The sequence below is a fragment of the Osmerus eperlanus genome, chromosome 4, assembly GCF_963692335.1.
Source record: "Osmerus eperlanus chromosome 4, fOsmEpe2.1, whole genome shotgun sequence".
Taxonomy (NCBI): domain Eukaryota; kingdom Metazoa; phylum Chordata; class Actinopteri; order Osmeriformes; family Osmeridae; genus Osmerus; species Osmerus eperlanus.
The window spans coordinates 15,930,179-15,955,957 of NC_085021.1; the positions used below are offsets into that span (position 1 = coordinate 15,930,179).

The 25,779-nt window shown below is 39.1% G+C and overlaps 3 protein-coding genes across 5 annotated transcripts in view; 1 reads left to right on the top strand and 2 right to left on the bottom strand.

The window, feature by feature from the left end:
* Nucleotides 1-2,531, bottom strand: part of wasb (WASP actin nucleation promoting factor b) — a 5,595-nt gene extending 3,064 nt beyond the window's left edge. Inside the window, exons 1-7 of the mRNA XM_062459580.1 lie at nucleotides 2,353-2,531; nucleotides 1,215-1,355; nucleotides 1,023-1,109; nucleotides 692-788; nucleotides 532-552; nucleotides 394-429; nucleotides 80-248 (exon numbers count right to left, since the gene is read on the bottom strand). Of these exons, the coding sequence (XP_062315564.1) occupies nucleotides 80-248; nucleotides 394-429; nucleotides 532-552; nucleotides 692-788; nucleotides 1,023-1,109; nucleotides 1,215-1,355; nucleotides 2,353-2,457 (656 nt within the window). The 5' untranslated portion in view covers nucleotides 2,458-2,531. The remainder of the gene's footprint in view (nucleotides 1-79; nucleotides 249-393; nucleotides 430-531; nucleotides 553-691; nucleotides 789-1,022; nucleotides 1,110-1,214; nucleotides 1,356-2,352) is intronic.
* Nucleotides 2,532-2,906: 375 nt separating this feature from the next.
* On the bottom strand, nucleotides 2,907-15,108 carry slc38a5b (solute carrier family 38 member 5b). Of its 3 annotated transcripts, none has more exons than XM_062459550.1 (16): nucleotides 14,946-15,108; nucleotides 10,381-10,503; nucleotides 10,017-10,086; nucleotides 9,718-9,833; nucleotides 8,741-8,814; nucleotides 8,510-8,602; nucleotides 7,573-7,654; nucleotides 7,363-7,445; nucleotides 7,009-7,067; nucleotides 6,457-6,573; nucleotides 6,047-6,126; nucleotides 5,759-5,859; nucleotides 5,086-5,210; nucleotides 4,795-4,939; nucleotides 4,502-4,605; nucleotides 2,907-4,393 (listed from the first exon to the last, which is right to left on the bottom strand). In XM_062459550.1, exons 1-16 carry the CDS (start codon nucleotides 15,080-15,082, stop codon nucleotides 4,289-4,291), a joined length of 1,614 nt encoding a protein of 537 aa, XP_062315534.1. In that variant the 5' UTR covers nucleotides 15,083-15,108; the 3' UTR covers nucleotides 2,907-4,288. The 3 variants fall into 3 exon arrangements, with proteins under 3 accessions (XP_062315534.1, XP_062315535.1, XP_062315536.1); XM_062459551.1 differs by having other exon boundaries at nucleotides 10,381-10,545; XM_062459552.1 differs by lacking the exon at nucleotides 14,946-15,108 and adding an exon at nucleotides 13,088-13,255 and having other exon boundaries at nucleotides 10,381-10,545.
* A 1,142-nt stretch (nucleotides 15,109-16,250) lies between these two features.
* On the top strand, nucleotides 16,251-23,968 carry ccdc22 (coiled-coil domain containing 22). The gene is made up of 16 exons (XM_062459539.1): nucleotides 16,251-16,714; nucleotides 17,056-17,233; nucleotides 18,846-18,978; nucleotides 19,191-19,297; nucleotides 19,701-19,785; nucleotides 19,910-20,079; nucleotides 20,286-20,501; nucleotides 20,856-21,047; nucleotides 21,124-21,243; nucleotides 21,397-21,513; nucleotides 21,719-21,820; nucleotides 21,913-22,020; nucleotides 22,136-22,231; nucleotides 22,380-22,439; nucleotides 22,579-22,653; nucleotides 22,819-23,968. Exons 1-16 carry the CDS (start codon nucleotides 16,665-16,667, stop codon nucleotides 22,930-22,932), a joined length of 1,923 nt encoding a protein of 640 aa, XP_062315523.1. The 5' UTR covers nucleotides 16,251-16,664; the 3' UTR covers nucleotides 22,933-23,968.
* Nucleotides 23,969-25,779: the final 1,811 nt, after the last annotated feature.

The window sequence follows — 25,779 nt, forward strand, 5'->3', positions numbered from 1 at the left end:
ATGTTTTCACATCCATGTTTAAACAATATGATTAAACTCCTCCCAAATATTGTAGCATCACTGTATGTGATCTACTTACTTAAATCCACTGGGGGCTCCTATATCAGCCTTGGTCAGCTTGGCTCCCTTCTTCTTGCTCTTTTTGTCCTTCTTTACTTTGTGTGCTGCTGGGGAGCGATAGCGTGATGCTAGGATGCCAGGGTTCTGGATGTCCATAGTGGGTGTGCCTCCAGGATGGACTGGTGAAGCTGATGGTGTACAAATGGATAGAGTTTGTGTACACAATCCTTGTTCCTACCTAGAATGTCGACTTCATGACGTCTCCTTTCAATGCAGTAGATTTTTTATAGATGGATCATTTAATTTGACTGAATGGTTACATCTAGTGCTTACTGTTTGGTGGTGGCAATGGTGGCAGTTGTCTTTTTTCTGTGGATAGAAAACCATTGATTAAGGCAAATGAAAAACCAGACACTTTGAATTAACTTGGATTTATCTTCATGTTTTTTATTCATCAAGTGAAATGCCTACCATGACTTGCAGGTCTTTTTTCTGTGAATGTGAAAACATGGTTTATAATGAGTTAGATGGGTCATCAGCTTCCTAATTGGAGATATAGACGTTCCAAAGCCACTTTGTACAGTATACGTATATTGCTAGGATCATGGCTAAGATAAGTAAATGCTTTTACCTTGACGGTTGGCTCTCTGGCTGAGCTTCTCTTGCACAGAGACTCTGAACGTCTCAGCCTCCTGCTCACTTGAAAAGTTGAGACCCACCTGGCATTCCTGTGGTTCATAATCACACATCAAACAACTACATATGGGCCAATTAAAGGACACAATGTCAAAGGCTTCAGTGAACTATATCCTGTATAAAACGTAAAAACAAATGCTCAATAATGGTCAGGTTTAAATGTCAACATTAAACGTCACTTATTTTCATTCCAAATTTCATTGGTTGGAAAGAGAAAGTAATGTGAATTATGTTAGTACATAGTGCAAGGGTTGTGTGGTACTCACGTCAGCAGCAAAAGTGTGGAAAAAGATCTGAGGATTGTGATATGTCAGCTGGTTATACAGCTCCTGCTCCCAGATTAGTTTCCCCTCCTAGATACAGTACAACATAGTGCAAACATCCATGTATCAATAGAAAAAAAGTTCACTGTTAAGCAGTCTGTACTATGGGATAATAAAGAGGGTCAATGGAAGAACCTTAAAGTCGTATAGACGGACAAAGTAGGAGCGAAGTGGGTTGTCCTTCACAAAGCACACCACACCAGTGTGCTGCAGACTCCATTGAGAGGAACTGTGTGGCAGGGCCATCCATAGTTGAATCACTGCTGTGGACAGGGTCTGCACAGAAAGACAGAACATTTTTTCAGAGACACGGATGCTCAGTGCCCATTATTTTGTACTTTATTGTATATACATGATCTGGATGTAAATCTTGATCATAACAACATAACAGCTCTTCATAGAGAAACAATTAGCATACAAACAAGATTATTCTGAAATGTTGTGCATTCATTAACAATGTATCTAGCTACTGTGTATTTAATGTTCAGCTACTGGATCCACTTGCCAGCATGCTTCCAAAGTCTTTATGAAGAATGTGTATAATGGAGGACCAGCCTTAACTTATTCCTTATACAAGTCTACCATAACAAAAACATGCTATATCCTCTGGTAATGCTACCCAGGAAGTGACTTCTGGGTAGGCTTCCTGTTGCTCTGTTCACTGTAGATACTTCTTTCTAAAGCTCTTTATCTGTGTCATACTGGAAGTTCAGTAAACCACACTAGAACAAATAGAGAAGTAGCTTTTTCATTTTCTGAAGGTTCATGCAGTTTGTTTTATATATCATGTAAAAAGTTAATGTGTAATTTGAGCCCAATTAATAGCAGGCTACCACAACACTAAAACTGACCCATCAAGTTTGTAAGTATAGGCTATTTGTTTAGGGACAAAAACATCATGGAGGATAGATGATGGAAAATTCCACATTGAGTCATCACCTCTATTGGAAATGTCTGAAAAGTCCACAGTGTGTACTTAGTGTCAAAGAAGCAAATTGATATAGCATTCGGTTTGCTTATTTTGGCTGAAAGGGAGTACAATTTCCTTTTTCACAGTACACCATGAAATATGTCAAATGCCATTTACACTCCATACACGTCACTATGTGTGCACTATGGATAATCATTCAACGAGAGGACATCATGGACACATTGCCATATCACTTATTCAGTCATTTGGTGTCATTTGAGATTAGAATGTTGGCTAAAATCCCAGATCGTCCAGGTCTGCTAGGCTCTGGTGCGACCTGGGCTCACCAGTACCAAGACTTACCACACATCTCCGCCCCAGAAGCTCCACCACAGACTCATTCTCCTCTGCACTCAAAAGGATGCTTAGATTGTTCTCCTGCGTCTTTGATTTTGATGATCGGCTCATTTTTCAATGTCGTTTTGGAGGAGGGACACACATCAGGCTATTTAGAGCCCATCAAACTCCTGTGTCCACATGCAAGAGTCTATAGACAGTGAAATGGGGACTTCCGTATTCTGAGTGGTATCATGTAAATTCAGTAGAGGCAAGAGAGAGCAGGAAGTTCGCACCCACAAAAGATTGCATTAGATTCAGCTGTAAAATATAGAACTTCTGAAACCTGTTCTGAGGGCCCCACACACTGCAGACCTAGTCCTATGAAAGTCCAATAGTTCAGGGTTTGTATCAGAGGGTTTCATACAACTGTAGGAAATGGAACCACTATTAAAATAATGTGATGTTAAGCTGTTAAGTAGACAGAGATACTGTCTACTTTTAAACTACTTTAAACAACTTGATTATAGCATTACTCGCGTCAACAACAAAAACGACAAAAACATGAGTACAAGGCAACATTTTGATAAATACTGACAACCATCTTTATTGGAAATAGAATACTATTGACAATGGTGCCAGGTTAAAAACAAAATGTTCCTTGCAAAAAACAATTGACTGGTGCCATGATAAAAAGCTGTCACATTTGTATAATGGTGTTCCCAAGGCATTCAGCTTTGACATTTCTATACTAGCTTTCATCTTTCCAACATTTCCAAGAACTCAGCAAAATTTATATTTACATTCTCCTTTTGAATATGCAATTACAGCTTTAGCCTTATCATATGTCTCCTTATTTGACCCAGTTCCTCACTTCGTTTTACATTACACGAATCACTGAATGGGCAAATTTGTAAATGATTCCTTACATGACAAAATATATATTTTACAGTTTGGCAAATACTAAACATCTTAATTAATTAGTTCACATTTTCGGACCCTATTGCATTGTTTACCCTCACATTGTCAAAGTCAGCAATACAATATATTACCATTCAATCCATGGTTACATGATGTCAAAAGCGTGAAAACTGTATCAACCACTTGACAATGTTTTGAGGATATGAGGATATGGATTAGTCCAATTAAGTAAGATAGACATAAAGAACTGCACATCTTGTCTGACAGCCTCATATTTAGTATGTTCGACTAAAGGAACATCATTTTTACATTAAGGTTACATTAAGGTTTTTTATAATATTGTTGACATTTTGTTTTGTTTTATTGTATTATTCAATTGTGTCGGTAGGATGTCAATTGGTTGTAGGATTAGTTGCCAAAAATAGAATTGTTGCCAAAACAGTAAATTATCACACATTTGGACAAAATGACTGTGGATAGCAGTGGTGGGAATTAACAGAGACAGCAAAAATCTTCACAAAAGAAGGTTTCTATTAGAATCTAGTAAATAAAATAAACATTGAGCTTTGATAGACAAACAACAACGAATGCATTGTTTTGGCACTTGGAGCAGCAAATACTTGGCTGGTAACATACGGTCTGCCCCCTTATCAGATAGATAATGAACCCCTGCATCTTTGTTGATGAACTTTCATACTAGATGCTCTCCATTCAAGACTCCAGCTTCATTACTTTGGAGACATGAAGTGGATCTGGTGTTTCCACAGGCAGCACATTCGTTAGCTGCGTTGCGATGACTGGAGAGCTCATAATCTCAGATAATGTGACCATTGGATTCTTTAAAGACTTTTGCCTCCATGGAAGGGTAGTGTGTCTTTTTGATTAGAATAGGTGGGAAAGCTGTCTTATCACAGCGCAGGGTGATAAAACACTACACAATGTGGGCCCAGCCTCTCGTCTCCATCTCCATCTTGAGGAGTGTCACAGCGACGGGGCAAGCAGATGTCTTGGCATGTGGACCCTCTCTGTTGATGTATTTGCTTTAATGGCCACCCCCACTTCGTTTCTCTCCACTTGTCCAGTCAAGAATGATGAACGTCAAGCTCATGGTCATGAAAATGAAGCCCAAAGCAGTGAAACAAGCAGCCTGAAATACAAAGTAGATATATTCTACTGGCAGAAGCATAAAGGTGCACTTATGAAAGGGAACTCAGTGGAACGGTGATAACTGTATGTCTATGTTAGGTGAACCTACCTGGATCTTTGGTTTTGAAGTCATGGACTCTTGTTCAGTAGGAACAATACGCATGTAGAACATTCCTGGGAGGATGAAGATGAGACAAGGAGCAGTGGTGGCCCCTGGATAGAGAGAGGAGAATGTCAAACAACTGATCACGTTGGCATGTATATACTTGACAATGTGCAGTACCTATACTTTTACTACTGTACTGAACATGTAATGTATTATAATACAGTACATTATAGTATTATAGTACACTTCATGAAGTCATACTATATTGTACCTTTACTTTTTTCATAATTACGCACCAATGATCCCAAAGATGTCTCGAATGTTGGGCACGAGGATGACAAGCAAGTTGACTACAAAGAGTAGACACACAGCAATAACAATGTGGCGGACCCAGTGGAAAGATTTCTCTGGGAACAGGAGTTGAAGTAGGGCTCTGCGGATCTGAGGAAATAGACCACACCCAACATGAAAGATGCCCTGTGTCTGCGGTAGGTTTACACCATATCTATAATGAGATCTAAATGTATCCAGAGTGCTTGTCAGAAGCATCTTTTGCTAAATGATTCTGGGTATTTGTCTATTCTTACTGGGAAGAGGACAACAGGGACAGTGAGAGTGACAGCCACCAGCACCGCCAGGCGAACACACAGGATGAGGGTGTCCAGAGGGTCCACTATGCTGTATGTGTGCAGGAGCTCAGATTCTGTGTTCACTATACACACAAAAACACACGCATTCACTTTAAATACTCAAATAGTCCAGACGGAGTTTGACGACACACCGCTTCAAATTGTACCGGGACAAATCACTTTTCACTTGACCTAAGGGCACCTTAAGCTGAATTTAGTTGTACATTATTAATTGTGGTACCTGCAAATCTGACCTCTTTATATATTTGAGATGATGTTGTAGCATTGACTTGTTAATTGGTTTCTCCTAATACATTGTTTTTTAACTTGTTACACTTGAGGTACGACGTTGTGGCTATAGATGCACTGTACTTTTATGACAGTTGTGTACTATTGTAGTAGAAAATACAATTCCTTGGCACTAACCACTCAAATACGGTTACAACTGTGCACTTCTGGCCTTGATGATCTGCTGTACTTCACTTCACTATTTGCACTGTTTGTCGCTTTGGTTTTAAAGCATCTGCCAAATGAATAAAATGTCAAATGTAAATTGTAACAGTTAAATGGCATGTGTACTGTACAGTATATTCTTCAGGTGTTTGTGCACTCATCAAGGACTTGGTCTTACCGTAGAAAGTGAGATACCCAAAGATGGCGGTGAGGAGGTACATGACAAACATGCCAAGGATGGATACATTAGCAATACCCTGCATTCGTCTCTTGGTAGGGCTTTAATGGAGGAGGTGAGACATCATTAGATAATGCGTTTCTTGATAATGTGAGCAGGGGGGGCTAATGATACATACAGCCTCAATATGGGACTACAATTCTAAGAAGCTACACATGCTTAGTCAAACAACAATTTATATAAATATTCTAATGAAAATTGAAACAGATTTGGGCTTCACCAACTTACTTGCGCAGCTCAGTGTAGATGGGAAGCACCTCAGGGTGACACACAAAAGCAAACGCCAAGATGGGGATTGTGTACGCCGTCTGAAAACCATGTAAAGTGAATCTATAATTAGTTGCTTTGCACGCTGGTAATTCATGCTTGAGGAAATTTACAAGATGGTGTAGATCATGCGAACCACTCCCATACACATGGTCAACAAGTTGCCCCAGTAACAAGATACAAAACAGGAAACACACGGTCATTAGCATATTAAATAACCCAGTCTATAAATAACTCCTAACCATATCTGGTCAGATTACACTTGAAGCCAATAGGCAAGGATGATGCATGCACACCATTTTTTTTAAATAATGAAATTATATTTGGGTGTCTATATTTTAAGTACAAAGTGGAGAATGCTCCTGTCTGACCTCTTGGTTGATGGTGAATAATTTGCCTTCACAAATATCCTCTGGGATGGTGGTGTTGATAGAGTAGTTGCTGAAGGCCTCCAGGGGGCAAGGGATATTAAATTTCTTGTAAATAACCTTTGAGAGAAAGAGAGAGTGAGAGGGTCATAGCTACTGTAGATATGTCAGAAGTAGCAGATCAACACAGCTTTTAATGACAACAGTTTAAATAGATTAACTTGTGAAGTCCTGTCTTAAGTCACAGTGCTTTCACTTAATTAACTGATTATATAACACTTGCAACTGTAATAACAACATAGCCTAACATCCAGCAAGCTGGAAATGAGATATGCCTGTGCAGTTGGGTAGCATGATTATAAATACCCTTTTGTAAATAATTGAGGTCATATAGAAGTAGCTTGGAAGTCTGGAACATTTCCTATAATTGTAAAACCTAAATATAGTTCAGCACAATTATTTGCATACTGCATATTTATCTGCTTTGGTACAGTATGTACATAATTCAGCCAACATACACATTGTCTCATGGTAATATTTATACACAAGCCTCACAGAGGAAAGGAAGAAGACCATGCAGGTGAGGGAGAAGCCACTGGTGTAACCCAGATACCCTGCAACATATCAAACACATGTCAGAAAGTATGATTTATTTACAGTCAAACAACAAATTAAATGTAATCAACATCCAATGTGATGTACTTAACATCATTCTATCTTATTCAACATTTGTGTCCCAAGAGATGCTGCACAAATGAAAGTTTCCAAACAGACTGTTTTGCACCAATGCCACATGCACCATCTGATGTTGATTTGGCAGATTGGGTTGCAGAGTCTTCCTTAAAATATTAGGAAGGACTGAGTATGTAAGTCAATCAAAGTTCAAAGGAAGTGAGGTCAATGACATACCAAGTTGTTTCATCAGGGCGAGTGGTAGGATGATGCAGACACTGACAATGATGATAAGGTAGTTTCCATTCATGAACCAATCTCTAGTTGGAGAACACAAACACAAAATATTCTTGTAATATAAATTGTAATTGACTTTTCAAGTAAGTCAGGCATATTTTGCATGTGTACTTGTATTTTGCATTCTAATTGTCTGTCACTAACACTCACCCAGAGGTAGATGCTTGACCTAGAAAGGCTTGGATGACCAGTGGTAGTTCAAACTTCACGATGAAAAGGTAACTGGACATAGCTTTGAAGATTAAGACACAAATAATGTAAAGTCACAAACTTGTACTGTTATAAGAACTATAATACAGACACTCAAAACACCCTCCCCAAAACCAAACTCTTGGTTTACATATCAACTTTGTGGTTGGGCAATATCATACAAAACTTTGGGCAACCTTGTCCCCTCAGCAACCATTATTTACAACTATAATAGACTGTGAAATAATGTTATGCAATAGCAAACAGAATACACAAGGGAATAGTCCCTTGTGGTTCTCCTTAAAAATAATATCACACGTGTATTCGCCAAATTTAACAAGGTGCTGCAACGCATTTATCATTTCCAACCTATTTCTAACTTTCCTTTTGCCAACAGACTGCTTTTTTTTGCAGACCTATATGGAAACTTTGCCAGATAATGTTCCAGAATTGCAGACCATTCTATTCAGTCTAACCGTCTAATGTGAGGTCATAAGGTTCTCCTAAAGTTGAGTCATGTGCTTTCACCAAATTTAACGAGGTACTGCAAAGCAGTTGTTAGTTCCAAATTTCTTATTGGCAATAAACAGGATGTGTGAATTGTAGCAGGCATATATGAACAGTGTGGTACTGGAAAAAAGTTTGTTTCTCACAATCTAAAACTGTTCTGTTTTGATAGAATCACAAAGTAAACAAAAATGCTACCATACTTTTATTGCAAGTACACAGGATAATGTACTGTGCTCAACAAAGGTTCACTGCACATAGATGTCCTACTATCTAAAATGAACTTTATATGTATATGTATTCTGAATAGGTTTGAATATCATTTTTTGGGGGTAAAATTGTAACGTAAGATTTTAGGAGTCCACATCTAGTATTATTGGTAGGGACTTACCACCAATGTTATGAAGGGTTATAATAACACCAGCTAATATTTTTCCAGGATGTCCAAAAGCCCGAAAGCCCAGCTGTTCATAGGCACGAATACCTGAAAAGACAATGAGGTAAGTAATGTTGAGGACAATGGCTGGAACCGGTTATTAAAACCTGTGAATGTGGACAGTACCGGTAGTCATATAATCATTTTTCTGTATGCTTTTTTGTTGTTTGTCTTTGAAATCCTTACCAACGACTCCAGCACTTCTAAGCAGGAGGTGAACCGAATAACTGGACAGGCAGGCAATGCATGTCAACAGAACTCTGCAGAACACAAACAACTTATTCAGAGTTATGTAACTAAACAGAATCCTGCTATCATATGAATTCATGTGGTTAGGAAAACTATAACTGGGATCTCAGGAAAATGGTCTCTCTACCACCAAATAATATGTTGCATCCTCTGAAAAAGAATCTTTCAGAACTTTTTTCAGTACAACATTCCATTTGAATGGTTTTTACCTGTGAATTTGGTTTGTTATACATCACACAGCCACTTAAGCTCAGTTCACATTCTGTTTTAAATAGTTTGTATTTAGTTTCCAAAAAGTTTCCTACCTACCTGCCATACTACAAACATAGATACTATGACTATGAGGGCTCTATCCTTAATCCTTAATGGTGACACATGACCTAACTAAAGTACACCACACACTCTGCTTAAAACAGACAAGGCTACATTTCAACATTCAATTCCATGTTATAATTAGCCCCTGAAATCTGATTTAGAGCAACCGCATGTGTCTCAGATGCATCTACTGAAATCAGCTATGGACACCACCCCACTACTCTTAGTGCTGAACCTTTCCACATGATAGTAATCATATTGTTTAATTCAACATTTCCAGCTTCAAGCAGTACTTGTCATCTGGTTATATCATTGTCATTTTTTTGTGGTTTTAGCAATGAGGGTAAAAATCCTCCTGTCCTGTTCACTTAATATGTATACATCTTTTATCTACATACACTATACTGTATATATTCATAAAAACATCTCATCCATCCCTAACATCTCTAGCCAAGCATTGTGCAATATTTAACTTTATTGTGACTATTTTCCCATTTGTCTCTTGAACATTCAGGGAATTATAAAGTGTGCCTGTGTTTTGTATGTGTGTGTTGTGGATGTGCATCTGTATCTTTGTGTGTGTGTGCCGTGATACTTACAGAAACAGAATGATACCCGTGTTTGACATGGCATATGATAATCCCAAGATTCCACTTCCCATGATGGCATTACTGAGGTTGAAGACAGACATCCCAAAGGAGGTCTTACCCTCGAACTGCCAAAAATATAAATTATTGATGTAAATGCTCATAAGATTATAGAATCCAAAGACAACTTTGGCAGGAATTGAACTTTGACATTACTGACTAGTAAGATATTGCTTTACAGTAATCATTTTACAGTGATGATGGTTGCATACATTGTATTGGCCAGTAGCTCTTGGACATAATATACTTACATCAGTAAACTGAGGTTTCTTTGTCCCATCACTCTTGTGTGGCAGGAACTCCTCTTGCTCTGATTGTACACTATGATGTTCACCAAGAGGAGAAAAAAGGCTCACACCCCTTTACCAACACTGTCAAACTATTGGCAACCATTATGTCCCTGCTAATTAATCGAGTTGCATCTTAGGTATCATAATTAATTAAATTAAAACAACAACAACAAATAAGATATATCCATCCATTTGTGTACTCTCAATCAACAATGTGTAAGAAGTATTTGAAAATGTCAAGTGGTGATGAATAATTACAACACTGGGAAATTAATACAGTGAAGCAAGCTTGACAGCAATATGTTTAGCAGAAAAGAAAACATACCCCTCTTCCAAAGGGACAAAGTCATGGTGGTGGTTACCATTTGATAACTTTTGCATTTCCATGATGTTATGAGAGGTGATATTAAGACAACGTGTGGAGACAGATATGAGAATCTTCAAAAGACTGGAGACAAACAAAACAATTTACAGGTTTTGCAGAAGGGATCTGGAAAAGGAAAAGGACAAAAACTAGGATAAATGCTCAAATTATTGTCTGAATCTTAATTAGGATGATAACACTTGAGAAAACATTCAGTGGATAGGCTACAACGTCATACATGTACTCTTTATTTATGTATGCAAAAAATAATTTTTTATTGTTATTATTATTATTATATTTAACATCCTGCACCTTTCAGACAAAAATCATCTACATAATGATAAAGGTTTCCTCTACAATGGAAATTTTAACATGGCAAAACATGTGAAACTAAAGTGTTTCAGTTGTCAAGTTGCCTTCGACTGCAATTGTCAACAACCATATGTCATTTTCTCAGCATTTTCCTAACAAACAGAGAGAGATAGAGAGCGAGAAAGAGAGAGAGAGAGAGAGAGAGAGAGAGAGAGAGAGAGAGAGAGAGAGAGAGAGAGAGAGAGAGAGAGAGAGAGGGAGAAAGAGAAAATGATCTACATACCTAAAAGTTTGAGTGATAAGTTCTTCTCCAATTATTTAATTGTATCAAGTTATTTTCTTGTTTACACCTGTAGTAAACACATTGTTGTTCTTACTTTCCTTTGGGTGCAGTTGGGCCTTTGAGACAATTCTAGCGCAATCAGGTGCGGATTCGTTTCTTAATGCTACTTTATTAACTTCATTGAAAACTCATTTGTCCTGGGTTACAAGACTGTTGGTCTGGATTTCAGTGTTATCTATTAACACAGAATATAATACATCAAGGGATGACCCAGTTGTGATTTGTAGGGAGAGGCTGATATTAGGGGGAGGCTGATATTAGATGAATATTCTAATTTATTGGGAAAATATTATAATCAGAGATGTATGTAACACATTGTGATACACTGATTTTTCATGCAATAATATTAGATAAGACAAACTTCTATTTTGTTTGGTGATACTACACACATTTTCGTTTACACTTTAAATAAAACCAATAGAAAACCAGTAAAACAATAGCCTGCCCATAGATATGTGACCTAGCAAGCCAAAGACACTTTCAATGTCAAAAAATGACATTGAAACAATACTATAACTTCTGCATGTTGTGGTTAGGTCAGCATGTCGTTTAACAACAGCATATGGAAAGTGGTTGTCACATGGTACAGAATTTGACCCTCAAGACAACTTAACTGGTCTTCATGTGGGGGGAAAGCAGAACCAAAGGAACTTTTTGAAAGAAATGCATTTCATATGCATCACCCAGTGATGTGGGACATTGGATTTCACATTCACATACAGGCCAGAATGTTTCCCTAACCCTTGGGATGGATACGTGGCTCCAGTGCACAGTTTGGAGCTAGGCCAGGTCTCACCAGCTGCAACTCCCCACCAGTTGCTGAGGATCTCAGCCTTGTAACCTATCATTTCGAACAAGTGATAAGGGATGGCTGGCAGTGCTTTCTCATGGTCTACTTAAACATTATGTATTAGATATGTCATGACACAAATGTAAATGTTTCTCTAGACCGTGACATCTTATCACACACAGAATGTAATGCTGTCTAATATACATTTACATTTAGTCATTTAGCAGACGCTCTTATCCAGAGCGACTTACAGTAAGTACAGGGACATTCCCCTGAGGCAAGTAGGGTGAAGTGCCTTTCCCAAGGACACAACATCATTTGGCATGACCGGGAATCGAACTGGCAACCTTCGGACTAGCCCGATTCCCTCACCGCTCAGCCACCTGACTCCCTATATAAAATAGATAAATTCTAACCCATAACCCACTTTATTTTTTTTCATCCTCACAATCAACTTTATGTTATAACTGTAATTCTACATTGTCATGGATGGTTAGAAGCAATCATAAGAAATAATTTAGCAAACTTAAGAGCCATCCAAAATGTTCCCACATGGGATTGGTGTCATCAATCTATGATATATTATGTAACATTATGTAACATTTAAAAGAACACACTATCCAATTGGTTTCAGCCTCACTATTGATCAAAGAATCTACAAAAACACTTAGAAATCGCAAGTCCTCATCTGACGTTACAGACAGTAGGACAACACAGAGGATAGCCACAGGAAAGTCATAGAGGGCAAAGGCCATGCTTTTACAAACACTAACATGTTTACATCCTAGTCTGTACAGTATGTTTCTCTTCTTCCTATAATCACCATTTGCATAGGATGCCATACAAATGGAAAACACTTTTGCCATTGGCTGGTTAAAAGGAAATCTACTGTTTCTTAAGCTGCATGGCAAGGGTTTGCAGAGTCATTGATTCAATTATGCAGTTAAAACTGAGTGTGATATTTTTGTTAAAACCTTCTAGATCTTAGAACTATTTCTAAAGACCTATGTTGAAACATTGTAATATTAGAAAAGGCCAGAATATGACAAACACATTTACTGGAAAAAATAGGAACTCTTCTGAAAAATGTCACACTATTTTTGTCAAAATATTAAAATCGTCTTGCCAAAAAGCGTGAGAAGTTAGAGCTTTTATGGGTAACACATCACTTTGGAGGAACATTCATTTAGTCTAATAACAATATAGATATTCCCTCTACTTACCCCTTTTCTGAACTGTATTGTAGGTTGTTCTCAATATATCTTCTTTCAGTATACGAGACAGACATTTATCCGTCTACACTCAACAGTCGATTCTATTTTATCAGTCAATCAATAGAACTGCACGTATTTGCCACCTAGTTGAGGTTCTTGGCAAATGTGTGTGCATGTGTGTGTGTATGTGTGTGTGAATGTGTCTGAAAGTGATGAAAAGCAAAAGAGAGAGGGAAGGAACAATGTAGAAGTGGGAGTTTTTCATTGAGTTTGGTCAATGTTGGATGATTTTCATGTGAATTAGCATTTGCATTCTTATGGTCTAGAGTAGCTGTCTATTGGCAGTAGCCACACCCTCAACCAACATTTATCTCCTTTTCCCATTTTCTTACTACTTCATGCAGGTTTTTCTGGTGGTTATCTCTGTTTCAAGTATACAACTTTGTTTCAACCCATACAGCCCTTAGCAAAATGTTAGTTCACTTAGCCAAATGTTTAATGACAGGAGCTTCATTGTGTTACGCAACCATTGGGCAGGCCCAGGCTTGCAGAGAGGTTTAATATGCCTGGATTTCACTGCATCTCACAAGTAGAGTAGTTTGACAGCATTTTCATATTTTTATTGTAGGATTATTGTGCAATTTACATGAAGAATACTTGATCTCAGAGGTGTTGTTAGACATACAACTCTACTGGGCCACAGGACCCTATTCATATCCCTTTTTTGTCTTACAAGCTTGCTGCGCACAATGCACTACTAGGCTATAGAAACTCCCCTTGCTTAACCCACGATACAACAGTTCAGGGACGCAAGTTTGACATAAGCTTTGGCAGGGACATCAATGTCCATAGAGGTAAATAACCCCAATCTACAATCAACAAGGAAAGATGTTGAATGCCAAAGGAAGTCTCAGTGTAAATCCATTGTGTTGATCCCAGGTTAAGGGTGTTGATAACACAACAAGCTAAATGAGAAATGGCTAAACAAACCATCAATCAATTCACTTATGAATGTTCTGGTAAATGTTTCTTCTACTTATATTCATAGGTTTTCCAACTGAATAGAATGGTACATTTGACAAGCTTATTGCGACAGCTGTGTACGACTGAGAACTGCTCTCAAGACTGAATTCTTAGGAATGGACATAAATCAGCTTGAAGGAAAAAAGAAAGAACATGCAGCACTTTTCAGTGTAACTCCCTTAATCGTTCTCAGGATGTATAGAGTCTCTAGGGATGTATAGAGTTTCAGAATCTTCACCTTCATGCGTTCAAATCCTTTACAAAAGGTCAAAAAAGATGGGAAAGGCAGCGGAGTTGTTTGATTCACAAAATTAAACTGATCATACAAAAACATTATTTTCACATCAAAATACCCCTCCCCCTCTTTTTTTTTTAGCATTTTATGAATATGTGTTATTGTGTTTAAACGTGTTTAAACAAACACAGAGGTAGTGTTCTCTGAATTGCCACTCTATTAAGGCTACAGTGCCTAAATGTATCATGAGACCTGTAAACACTGTGACCTTTCAAATGGACATGCACAAAAGAGTCTTCCAATGGTGGAACATGTGCACACCTATGAACACCTATCCACTCAGTATGTGAAAAAAAAAGCTTCAAAACATAAGATCCCTGGAAATAAAATACACCAGATCAGTGAAAAATTAATTATTTAGTCAAACTGAACTGTGCACATCTGTAATCATTTAAGTGTAAAGTCAGCTTTGAAACCTCCATTGGCAGAACACAAACAAGTCCTACCTGTTACAGTACTTTAGCTCCTCAGTAATAAAGTTTTCCTGTCAAGTCCTCTAATGACCCACGTGGCATGGCAATACATAAAACTCGAAAGACAAGTACTTACCTCTTAAAGAATAGAAGCTGTAAGGAGCACACAATAAAAGAGAGGCATGTCCTGAAATGAAATTGTTTATCAAACTCGAGATTTGCAACTGGCAAAGTTTGAAGAAAAGAGAAACCAAAGAAAGGGAGTCTTCTCATCGGATTGGGAGAGGGGTAGGAATAGGAAGAGAAGCATATGTGGGTAAGCCACTAAAGAGGGAGGGCTATTCAGAAATCGTCTCAAATTTCTTGTGATGTCACTAGTTACTCCTAGTGCCCTGTCAAAAAAACTGGTGAGTCTTCACAACACTTTAATGGGTTACGAACTTGGGAACAGTGTTTGGTCAATTAAAAAACACTATTGCTGTTGACTGGTTTCCTGCAAAGATACTTCATTCTCACTTCTGTCTGAATTTGAGCAACACTGTACATGAATATGGAGAAGTGATTAACCTGAAGTTGCATACATGTCTGGCTTGGTGGTATGAGTTCCAACTAGCCCTCATGAGACAGGAAAAGAAAAAGAATACAAAGCACCACTATACTCAAAATGTCAGCAAACAAGCACTCATACTAGAATACAGTCCTGGTGCAACAGCAAATACAGAAGGAAGAAAGAATTTCCACAGTTCTTCTAACAAATGTTTATTTAGGGTTTGTGGTTTTAGCATCTCTGTGTATTTGTGCACACAGAAAGGAATGGATCAATCCATTCTAATACTGGTCGAAAGATACCTCAGATTATCAACTGCTACTGTGACAGTTACCGTGCGCTACAATAAGTAGACAATAAACAGCTAAATTGTCAACTTAAGTCTACTAAACTAAAATCTCAGAATATAACCGTTTACTGGACCCGTGGTGCATTAAGACTAAAAAAAGTGATAGCTAAAATCGTTTACTTGGTCTATGCGCCAAAATCCAATTGGAATCTGGCGACAATACTGCCACTCAGTGGGCACTATGACCGTACTTCACGGATGTCCACAAGTAGGTCAAGGATCCTGTATGACTAATTTAGACCAAATGCTTATAAATTCGTCAAATTATATTATTTGTTAGCTGAATAAATAGAAAATTGTCCTCCCAACCCCTTGCTAAAACATTACTGCAGAGAGTTCATCACAAGGCCACTGACGAACACGTCAAACAATTCAACAGGTTCAAAAATGCACGTGCCAAAACGTCCTCTCAGTCATGCGACTGTAGCTGTGGTATCCTTGTGGGAATCGGAGTATAACTTGCTTGTTTGACACGGCAGCAGTAGGGGTTATGAAACTACACATCCCATAAACCCCCACGAATGACTCCTCCTCCCATACAACTTCCTGCACAGGCTCGTCGATTCGAGGAGATGTCAGGCAGACTTTCTATATAGCACTGTTGTAAGATAGTCATCTAGATAACTCTAGAAAAAACTGTAGAAATTTAACAAAACGTCAGGTACTCCATGAGACTCTAATACGACAACTGCTATTTGCAGGGTATTCACTAATATTGAATATTTACCCTGCCACAGTTCGTGCAATGCGATAAAGAGAGACATATTCAGCTAGCCAACTGCACTGTTAGATCTTACCTAGCTTGCCCAGCTAACAACAGGCTAGCTAGCTTTCATCTTATTTTGAGAGCTAGCTAGCCATCATCACCTTTACGTTTTTGAAGGGACATCAAAACTAGCGGATCAGACGCAAGTTGATCGTTAGTTATCTTACGTAAGGAAGTGGGATACACCTCTGCAATGGAGGAAGTTGATAAGATTTTAATTCACTCGCTCAGACAGACCGGCACGTAAGTTGTGAAAATATGGTAACTGGGTAATTTAGTAGCATTGTTTAGCATAATATTTTTTGCAACGTTTAGTTAGCTATCAGCGACAGTAACTGGCTTGTTTTTTTCCTAGAAACTGTTACTATATTGTCACGGGCCACGGTAGGTTGGTAATGAAAACAAATGCCAAAGTAGGCTTTCCTATGCCGTGTAATTTAGTCAGTAGGTCATATGACTAGAGCTAGTTATACGATATTTTTCTGTCAGTGTGTATTGGGTGTGTGGGGGGTTGCTGATAGAAAATAGTTTTTAAATTTGAGGATTATCTCAATCACCTGTCATTCATGCATCATTTATTAAAGGGATGTGGCTGATGATATCCAGAGTGTTAAGCAGTTCACCAGTGAGCTGATTGTAGAAGCTGTGGTGAGATGTTTGCGAGTGATCGACCCAGCCCTTGGCAGTGGGCTGTCCCCCTCCTTGCCTCCTGGCATGTCTGCTCGCTTCAGAGTGGGCATGAGCCTGGCACAGGCCTGCCAGGTGAGTGTGGAGCAGTGATGTAGTTATATTTTGTGCGTGTTTCTTTCAACCTCGTAATAATCTCTTTATTCTAGCTCTTTGATAGATATTGAGGGTATTAGGTTGTTGGGAATTATATGAGCATCTGTGAAGCCCTCTGTGACATTGTTTGTAAAAAGAGTTATACACATAGATTTGCTTTGTCAATAAATTAACTAGGGGTTGACCAATATATTTTTTCAGAGCGGATACCGGTTATTAGTAATCTAGGACAGTGGTTCTCAATCCTGGTACAACACACAGGTGTGTTGGAGCAGGGAAACATCTAAAACATGCAGGGCAGGGGGTCCCGAGGACCAGGATTGAGAACCACTGATCTAGGAGACCAATAACTGATATTTAGAACCAATATGCATTTGCAGTAAAAATGAAAATCTTGGTGTATTATAAAAGGTGAACAATTTTTTTTTTAAATTAATAAATACTTTTATGTGATGGCAGGGAACTAGCCTGGTCCTAACCAGACCCTCCTACATTTCATTTGTACAGAGGGTCTGGGATCGCTCCATTGACAAGCGTTAACTTCCTTGAAGGCGGGTACTCTGTTGAAGTTTAAAACTGTTGGATCTGCCCAGAGCCACTCTGATCTGCCATAACCAATCGCTAGCGTTCGCCTTAGCCAACTCCTTCACCACGGAGCTAGCTGCCGTAGCTGGAAAATAAAACTTTTCCTGAACCCTGTGGGGTGGAGGGCCACAACATCATGACCACCAACAAAACTCAGCAAGGATTGTTCTTGCTACGGCTTCAACTTATATATATTCGACAGCGTTGCCACAACCGCAGAATAGCTTCGCTCGCATCTTTCTCCACCGCCATTACTGAACTACAACTCAAAACTAGTGCACGACAGCAACGTCATCGTTCTCAGCCACTCCCTCTGTTCGCTGATTATACCTACAAAAAATGTGTTTCTGAAAACCGACTGATGCACTGAAATCCCAGACCTAGTACAGAAGCAAAATCCAAATTGAGCGGAAGTACGTAGGAGGGCAGAGCCAGGCTAGCAGGGAACCTCCTGTCATTCAAAACGTAGTTATTTCTTTCTAATGATTAGCAGAAGAAATACAATAGCAATGGAATTGACTAATCCACTCTGACAAATGTACACAATATATGCAGTCCATGTATGGATTAACACAAGCCTTAAATGCTGTTTCATCACGTCTAAAGTCTGCAACAACAATGTACAGCACCTCTCTACAAAAATGTCAGCGATAGCTTCAGAACACACCAGTAGCATTACTAGTAGTCGTGGGTGTAGACAGAGAATGACAGGCTTTTACTAAAATTAGATTTATGTGACTATTTGGGATGAAAGAAGAGGAAAATATGAACGTTTCTTCCCATTTCCTCTTGTTCTCTTATATTGGTCACATGAAATTGATTAAATCATTCTATATAATGGAAAAGCCTGATCCTGTATGAGAGCCTACTATTTTAGTGTGAGTGAATATCTTAGAGGGGTAGTGATGTTAATGTGAATTTTTAAGAGGTTATTGTGGTATTTAAAAACATACTTATGTTTTACTCTAAGGTCCAGTTGTCTAATATGACATGGATTTGTTTGCAGGATCTTGGATACAAGAGGGAGATTGGTTACCAGACGTTTCTGTACAGCAACGAGCCAGAGATCCGTTCCCTCCTTATGTTCTTGGTGGAGAAGCTTCCTAGAGAGAGTGCTGAAGCATCAGACCAGCCAGCTGGTACATATCCATACACCATACACATTCCCTGGCTCCTCCCAGTTCTGATATGTATTATTTTACTGGGCCAAAGTGACTGTACATTGTCATTAAGTCTTTTTATTTTTTATTTTTACTGGGTGTAGGTATTGATGTGGAAAAACTGTAGACCTGTTATTTGCATTTAAAGAAGAAAAAAAAATCATTTTGTGTTTTCTAATGACTACTACCAGGTAAATCAGCTGTTCTCCAGAAATCCATCGCTGCCCAGATCAGAGCACAGTTATCCCTTCCCTGGCTCCCTCCATCTTGCAGACTTCCCCTTCTTTCCAAAACACAGGTACATCGATACATTGTTACCACTAGAACAGCAAGTATTGGTGGTTAGGGAATCGGGCTAGTAATCTGAAGGTTGCCAGTTCAAATGATGTTGTGTCCTTGGGCAAGGCACTTCACCCTACTTGCCTCGGGGGAATGTCCCTGTACTTACTGTAAGTCGCTCTGGATAAGAGCGTCTGATAAATGACTAAATATAATGTAATTGTAATGTAAATGTATTGCTCCGTTTAGAATTAGATAGATTTTTATAGAAGGTCTAGCTATTTATTTTTCTCTCTCTCTCTAATCCAGTTAAATTCAACTTCATTACTATCACTTGCCAGGGTAGTCATACATTAAAGATGTGTGTATTTAGCCTGTTCTTCTTCTGGAACTCAGTCACATCCTTTTTGTTTTGGTTTCAGAGCCCCGGACCATCACATGACTTTCACACTCAGCCCCTTAGTTTACCACACTGTGTCAAAGGCCCAGGGAAAAAGCAACTGAAAGGTAAATCAGCTCAATTCTGTTTAGGTGCCTTCATCCAACACCTGGGTTGTTGGTTGATTACCTTTTAAAAGAGACATAAGAATATAATGCATCAACATTTTCTTCTCTATTCTGAATATTTCAGAGGTAATGGACTATCATAGAGACTATCTCCTTCCTGTCACCGCCCAGCCTTCCCAGCATGCCTCAGTGGCATCCTCCCTGCTGGAACAGCATACAGCTGAGCTGAGTGCTGCCCAGGAGTGGGAAAATGAGTGGAACAGCCAAGGTCTTCTTTCACGGCTCACACCAGAGGTATGCTTACACAACAGATACTTCACCAAGCGTGTCGTTTTTGCTGGGAGTATTACACTCAAAATAGTGTGTGGACTGTTCTGCTTTGACCACATTTACATCTTCAGTGTAAAACATTGAACTTAACATAGCAACCTTTTATATGTACCAATTGTCAAAATGTTCTTACTGCATTTTAAACTGAACTGATGTTTCTGTGTCTACAGGAGTATCGTTCAAGGAAACGTGCCCGTCTGCAAAGGCGTATTGAAGAGCAACTGCGCACAACGGCCCAGCCTCGACCTGATGTTGCTGCTGGTGCTCAACGCTCTGGCTCTGACCTATCAGAGCTTCTGCAGTCATTTGGGGGATCTCCCCTTAACAATGACGTCCTCGCTAAGGGCACCCGCTTTACGCACACCCAGAAGTTCACTTTTACCCAGGTGAATATTTAGTACTATTTTTTTTAAAAACAATTTATAGTTTGAGTGGTACTAGTCTAGTATAGATTGGAGTGGAATCTATTAGTCTAGATTCAGTAGATTCACGGCACACTCTTCAGCTTTTAGAAATATTTTGTGTTTGACCAGGGGTTTCCTCAGGTTAGACATGTTGCAATGTCTAGCTTTGCTATTCGCATCACAAATATAGCAGCAAGAATTGTCTGTGTCAAGTTTGAAAATGTAACTGATGTTGGTCCATCGCATTAATAGCATTATCCAACCCTACTCTTGAGTGAGGCCCGAAATTCCTTCTCAGATAGGCCAGTCAGTTGTTTGGTCTGTGCTCTGTTGTAGGAGCCAGAGAAGGCTGTCCAGCAGATGGCAGCAGCAGCCAGCTCCCTGCCCAGCGGGCGGCAGTCAGAGGAGGATGTCCAGGCACGAGAGCAGGAGGAGATGGCTTCACTACAGCAGCAGCTCCAGCAGCTCTCGTTCCACATAGATGAGCTGGGAGGAGACATGAAGCAGCTCACGGTGTCCATGCAACAGGTAACTTGCACTACATCCATCTATTTGATTGTTTTGTGCCATTGCAATGTCACTAGCTTTTCTTGTGTGCCTGCAGCTATCCAGTGAACTCAAACAGAGAGAGCTTGGAAACACAGAGAAGGACGAGGGTGTGCAAGTAAAGAAACAGACCATTGACCTACTGCCAGACGTGGAGAACAACATGACAAAGCTTCAGGTTGGAAAAATCCTCTGTACAGTTCTTCCAGGATAGATGTATGTGATGAACGTTTTCATGTAAATATGATTTTGTTTAAATTAGCTATGTTATAATGTGTAGCAAGAACTCTATGATGTAGACTACACATCTTTACGAGTGTGTGTTCATCAGGCTCTGGTGGAGAGTAGTGCCAATCGGCTGGTTAATCTCGCCTCTCAGTGGGAGAAACACCGAGCTCCACTCATAGATGAACACCGCAGTCTCAAGGAGCTCTGCAGCAACCGAGAGGTAAATCTTCCCCTTACTGTACTACAGAATAAGCCAGGTTGGGTGGTGCTCATGTTTTACCTGTAATATTAAACTGACAAAAGTAAAACTGAGACAAACACAGGTAATGTTTCAGAGTAATTATCTTGAGTCTGCATTATCTTGAGTAAGCAAGTCATGATTTCTGCAAATTTTTCACCATGCATGTGTCCATTTACTTCTTTAGATGGAGTCGTCCAGAAAACTGTCTGAAATCAAAGATCTTCATGATAAAATCCGTCAGTCTGCTGAAGAGGCCAAGAAAAAAGAGGGACTGTATAAGCAACTGGTATGTGTGTTTAGGTTTTACATTTATTTCAGTGTACTCTTGGCTTTAAACAAAATGTATGTCTGACATGATATTCTGTGGAAACCCTAAAGATAACCGAGTATGAGAATCTCCCGAAAGATGTTTCACGCTCAGCGTACACTTTGAGGATCCTGGAGATTGTTGGAAACATCAGGAAACAAAAAGAGGAAATAACTAAGGTATAACTGGGATACTTTGGTAGTTAATCTGCTGTTATTGATGCTTAACAAACCACTGAAAATATACTATGAATTTTACTTTTGACTCAGTTTTGATCACCTCCCTCTTGTGTAGATTTTGTGTGACACCAAGGAGCTGCAGAAAGAAATTAACAACCTGACAGGAAAATTGGACCGAACGTTTGCTGTGACCGATGAACTGGTCTTCAAGGTGCAGAATCCAACAATTGTTTAATAATAATAATTTTAGAATGTGCTCCATTTGATAAAAACAGGTGCTAGCTGTACCAAGTTGGAACAATCACTTTTTATTTGCCCCGCAAGTTTAATTTCCCTATTGACTATTCTTCGTTCTTCAGGATGCCAAAAAAGATGAATCTGTCCGCAAATCCTACAAGTACTTAGCAGCCTTGCACGAGGTAAGACCTTGTTTTGTGGCACTGGTGTTAAACTTGGAAGCTGAAAAAGGATACACTAAGTGGTCTCACCCTAACCTTAATTACACAAATTATTAGGATGAATATTGACCGGAATTGTTTAACTTTTTCCTCATCTTAGAACTGTACTCAATTGATCCAGACTATTGAAGACACAGGCACAATCATGAGAGAAATCAGAGATCTAGAGGAACAGGTATGTTTTATTGACCACTGCATTCTTTGACCCCAAGTCAAAGTTCTGTTTTAGTATTACACTAGTCTTAGAATTCCACTGCTCCGGTCAGACTCTCCTCTCGAGGAAGTATGTAGTACCTTTTAAAATTGAACACATTAACCAAAGTTGACTTCCCTCCCATAGATTGAAACAGAGAATGGTAAAAAGACTGTGGCTAACCTGGAAAAGATCCTGGAAGACTACAAGGCCATTCGACAAGAGAACTCTGCCCTGGCTGCCAAAATCAGGGAGGGATAATTCCCACCTTGCCCTGTTGATTCGCTGACTAGCAACACAGACTTGAGACTGACTACCTGTTGAACTAAAACCAAATTCCACCTGTAGATTTGGAAATTCTGGTTTGAGTATATGGTCGTCTTCTTGGTATCTTTTGAAAAAGCCTACAGGACACACATGGAGGATTTTGTACTGCAAAAACAAAGCATTTTTGTGCACAAACCATGTTGGATGTACAAGTGACACTTGCTCTCTTTGCCCTTCCTTGCATCTCTGGGGTCCATACACTGGTTTCACATTGATTTAATTCTGGCCAATCAAAAGAAGAAAAAAGGACAATTGATTGAAGAGTTTCTTTTCTTTTTCTGAGCAGTTTATTTTGAATTTACAGATATTCAGTTGGTTCTATTAATTGCTCCATTCACAAGATACAGTCTTGGTGATCAAGGTATCATTGCATTGAGCGCTGATTTGCACCTTTTTAATACAGTGATTATTCCCACTATGCCTTGAACGGTTACTGTAAATGTAAACCACACAATTAGCTTCTGTCAAAATCATTTTCGTCTCACAGGAGACAGAATAGGGGATGGCAGTATGTTTGAGTGAACTTGTAGGTCACATGGCTATGGTTCTTTTCCCCCCCACAATATGCTTAGTGACCCTAACAAATCACTAACATTACATTGTACAGTTAAATACTTCATACAATAACTCAATGACACTCCTGTTTGCAGCACCAGGGAATTGTTCAAGCCTTGCTTTTTAAGACCATGATGGTATTGAAATGTCAAAAAAGATTCCATTGACAATATCTCACATTTGACCTCTTAAAACACAATGTTACTTCTGTATTGTTTTCTTATTAGTCCAATCTCATGCCTTGAAATCAAATGCTGCCTTTGTGTCTTTTGTTCAGTATTATTTAGTTTCCGGAGCCTTGACAGGAAGTGACCTATCGACCTTTTGTACACTGATTTAAATGGCCATAAGAAACATTTGTCAATTAATTTTTGCCATAATGAAAATGTATTAAATGTTCAATTTAATTTAACAATTGTTGAGGTTTGTTACATACTCCATATATTACACAGTATTGGTCTCTCGAATATAATGGAACTAGATGACACTCGTCTTATGGTGTTTAAAACCCCCAGTTTCATGTAGGAACAATTTTCTTTCTAACAACATTCCTATATGAAACTTCACAACAAGGTCTGCATTATCTTGAGTAAGCAAGTCGTGATTTCTGGAAAGACACATTGATGAGTTTTTCCAAATGTTTTGGCACTTTGAGCACCATAAACCGAGTGCCAGCTGCGAGAATTCATTGCGCCCCACTTTGAGAAGTAGCCTAAGTTTTAGGCCACCGATTTTTTGTTGAAGAATTTTGACCCTGCCAAATAGCTTCCCATTTGTTGTGAGGCTATGATGCCACCTAGACAATGTCTACACTACGCATAGCTTGAGCTTTAAAGTTTCTGTGTTAGTTTTGGTTGTTGTACAGAGTTGCGTGCACCTCTGTCTTGCGGCATAAACTGTCATGTTTTTGTCAGTGAGCTATCCGCTTTTCTCCGATTTTTGACCCTTGCCTGATTGTTGACTACGTTTTCGATGACCTGTATCGCCCTGTCTACTTTTAATTACAAAGCCTTGCCTGAGTATTGATTACCCTACGGTCCGATCGCCTCACAGTCTGACAGATTATATGACCCTCGCCCGTGCATGGGCTGCTGCTCAACTTCCCAGCTCAATCGAATCAGTTTGATTTTAGCCTACTGTGCACATTAGGCTATATACACCATAAACCAAGTAGTTTAGTGTAACCTAAGATAATGTTAGCCAATTCATGTAACGAGTGGATTTAACTCAAGATGCCTCTTCAAAATAAGATTCCTTGTCTGTGTGTCAAGTTTTTTGTTTGTCTTATCGATATGGAAGTCAGTGCAGAGAAGAGCCTAGCTAGGCTATTTCGTTTTATTTCCAGTCGGCTATACCGTCTGCCACTTTACACCCCAAAAAACCTGCTTGCTGAGAATTTTAGATGGTGTCGCTGCCTATTGTAATCATGTTTTGTTTTGCACAGCTAGGCTAGGACTTTGGTGTGCAGTATCCTAATCAATAAAACACACAAAAACAGCCCACCAATAAAGTGAATTTCTTTTTAAGAGACATAGGCCTACATTACAACAGCAGTAGCAATCATTTAATTGCTAAATTACTTGGGTTTTACACACTTGCAGCTAGGGTTTGGTATGGTTGCATTTTCTATTCCAAATACGCCCTAGGCCTACCTCATGCTGAGGCCGATGCTGCAATTGTGTAAATTAATTAGCCTGAGTTGGGGGACAGGGACTTTCACTATGCGTTCTAGCCTACCTGTAAACTAAACATTTAAAGATTAAGTTAAACATGTTAACACCCGACCCTTGACATGATGAAACTGCAGCAGTGCAGTGATCAGAATCAGAGCAAGTCGTGCTACACGCAAATTCAATTAAATCGTTAATTAAAACAGGAAAGTGATACAAAGAATTTGACCAGACCAGAGAACCACGTTTATTAGGCTAAACTCAAGAATCGTTGAGATGGCCCTCAGCGGTTCACTTAGCCTAAACTGACCAAGAAATACTAGTTTGACTGTTTAGAACTAGCCTATAGGTCCGCCCACATTCCCCCATTAGGCTACTCCTTGCTTGAAGATCCCAGATTTTCTTGTCAAAATTACAGAAATTCTTGTCTTCACTTGTTTAGCTGAAACAGGTCCAAAGGTCTGAGCAAGCAAAATTCAAAGACGGAATATCGGCTTAAAGGCCAAATATATATTTTTTACGCTTTGGAAATTCTAGATTTAAAGATACAAATCCA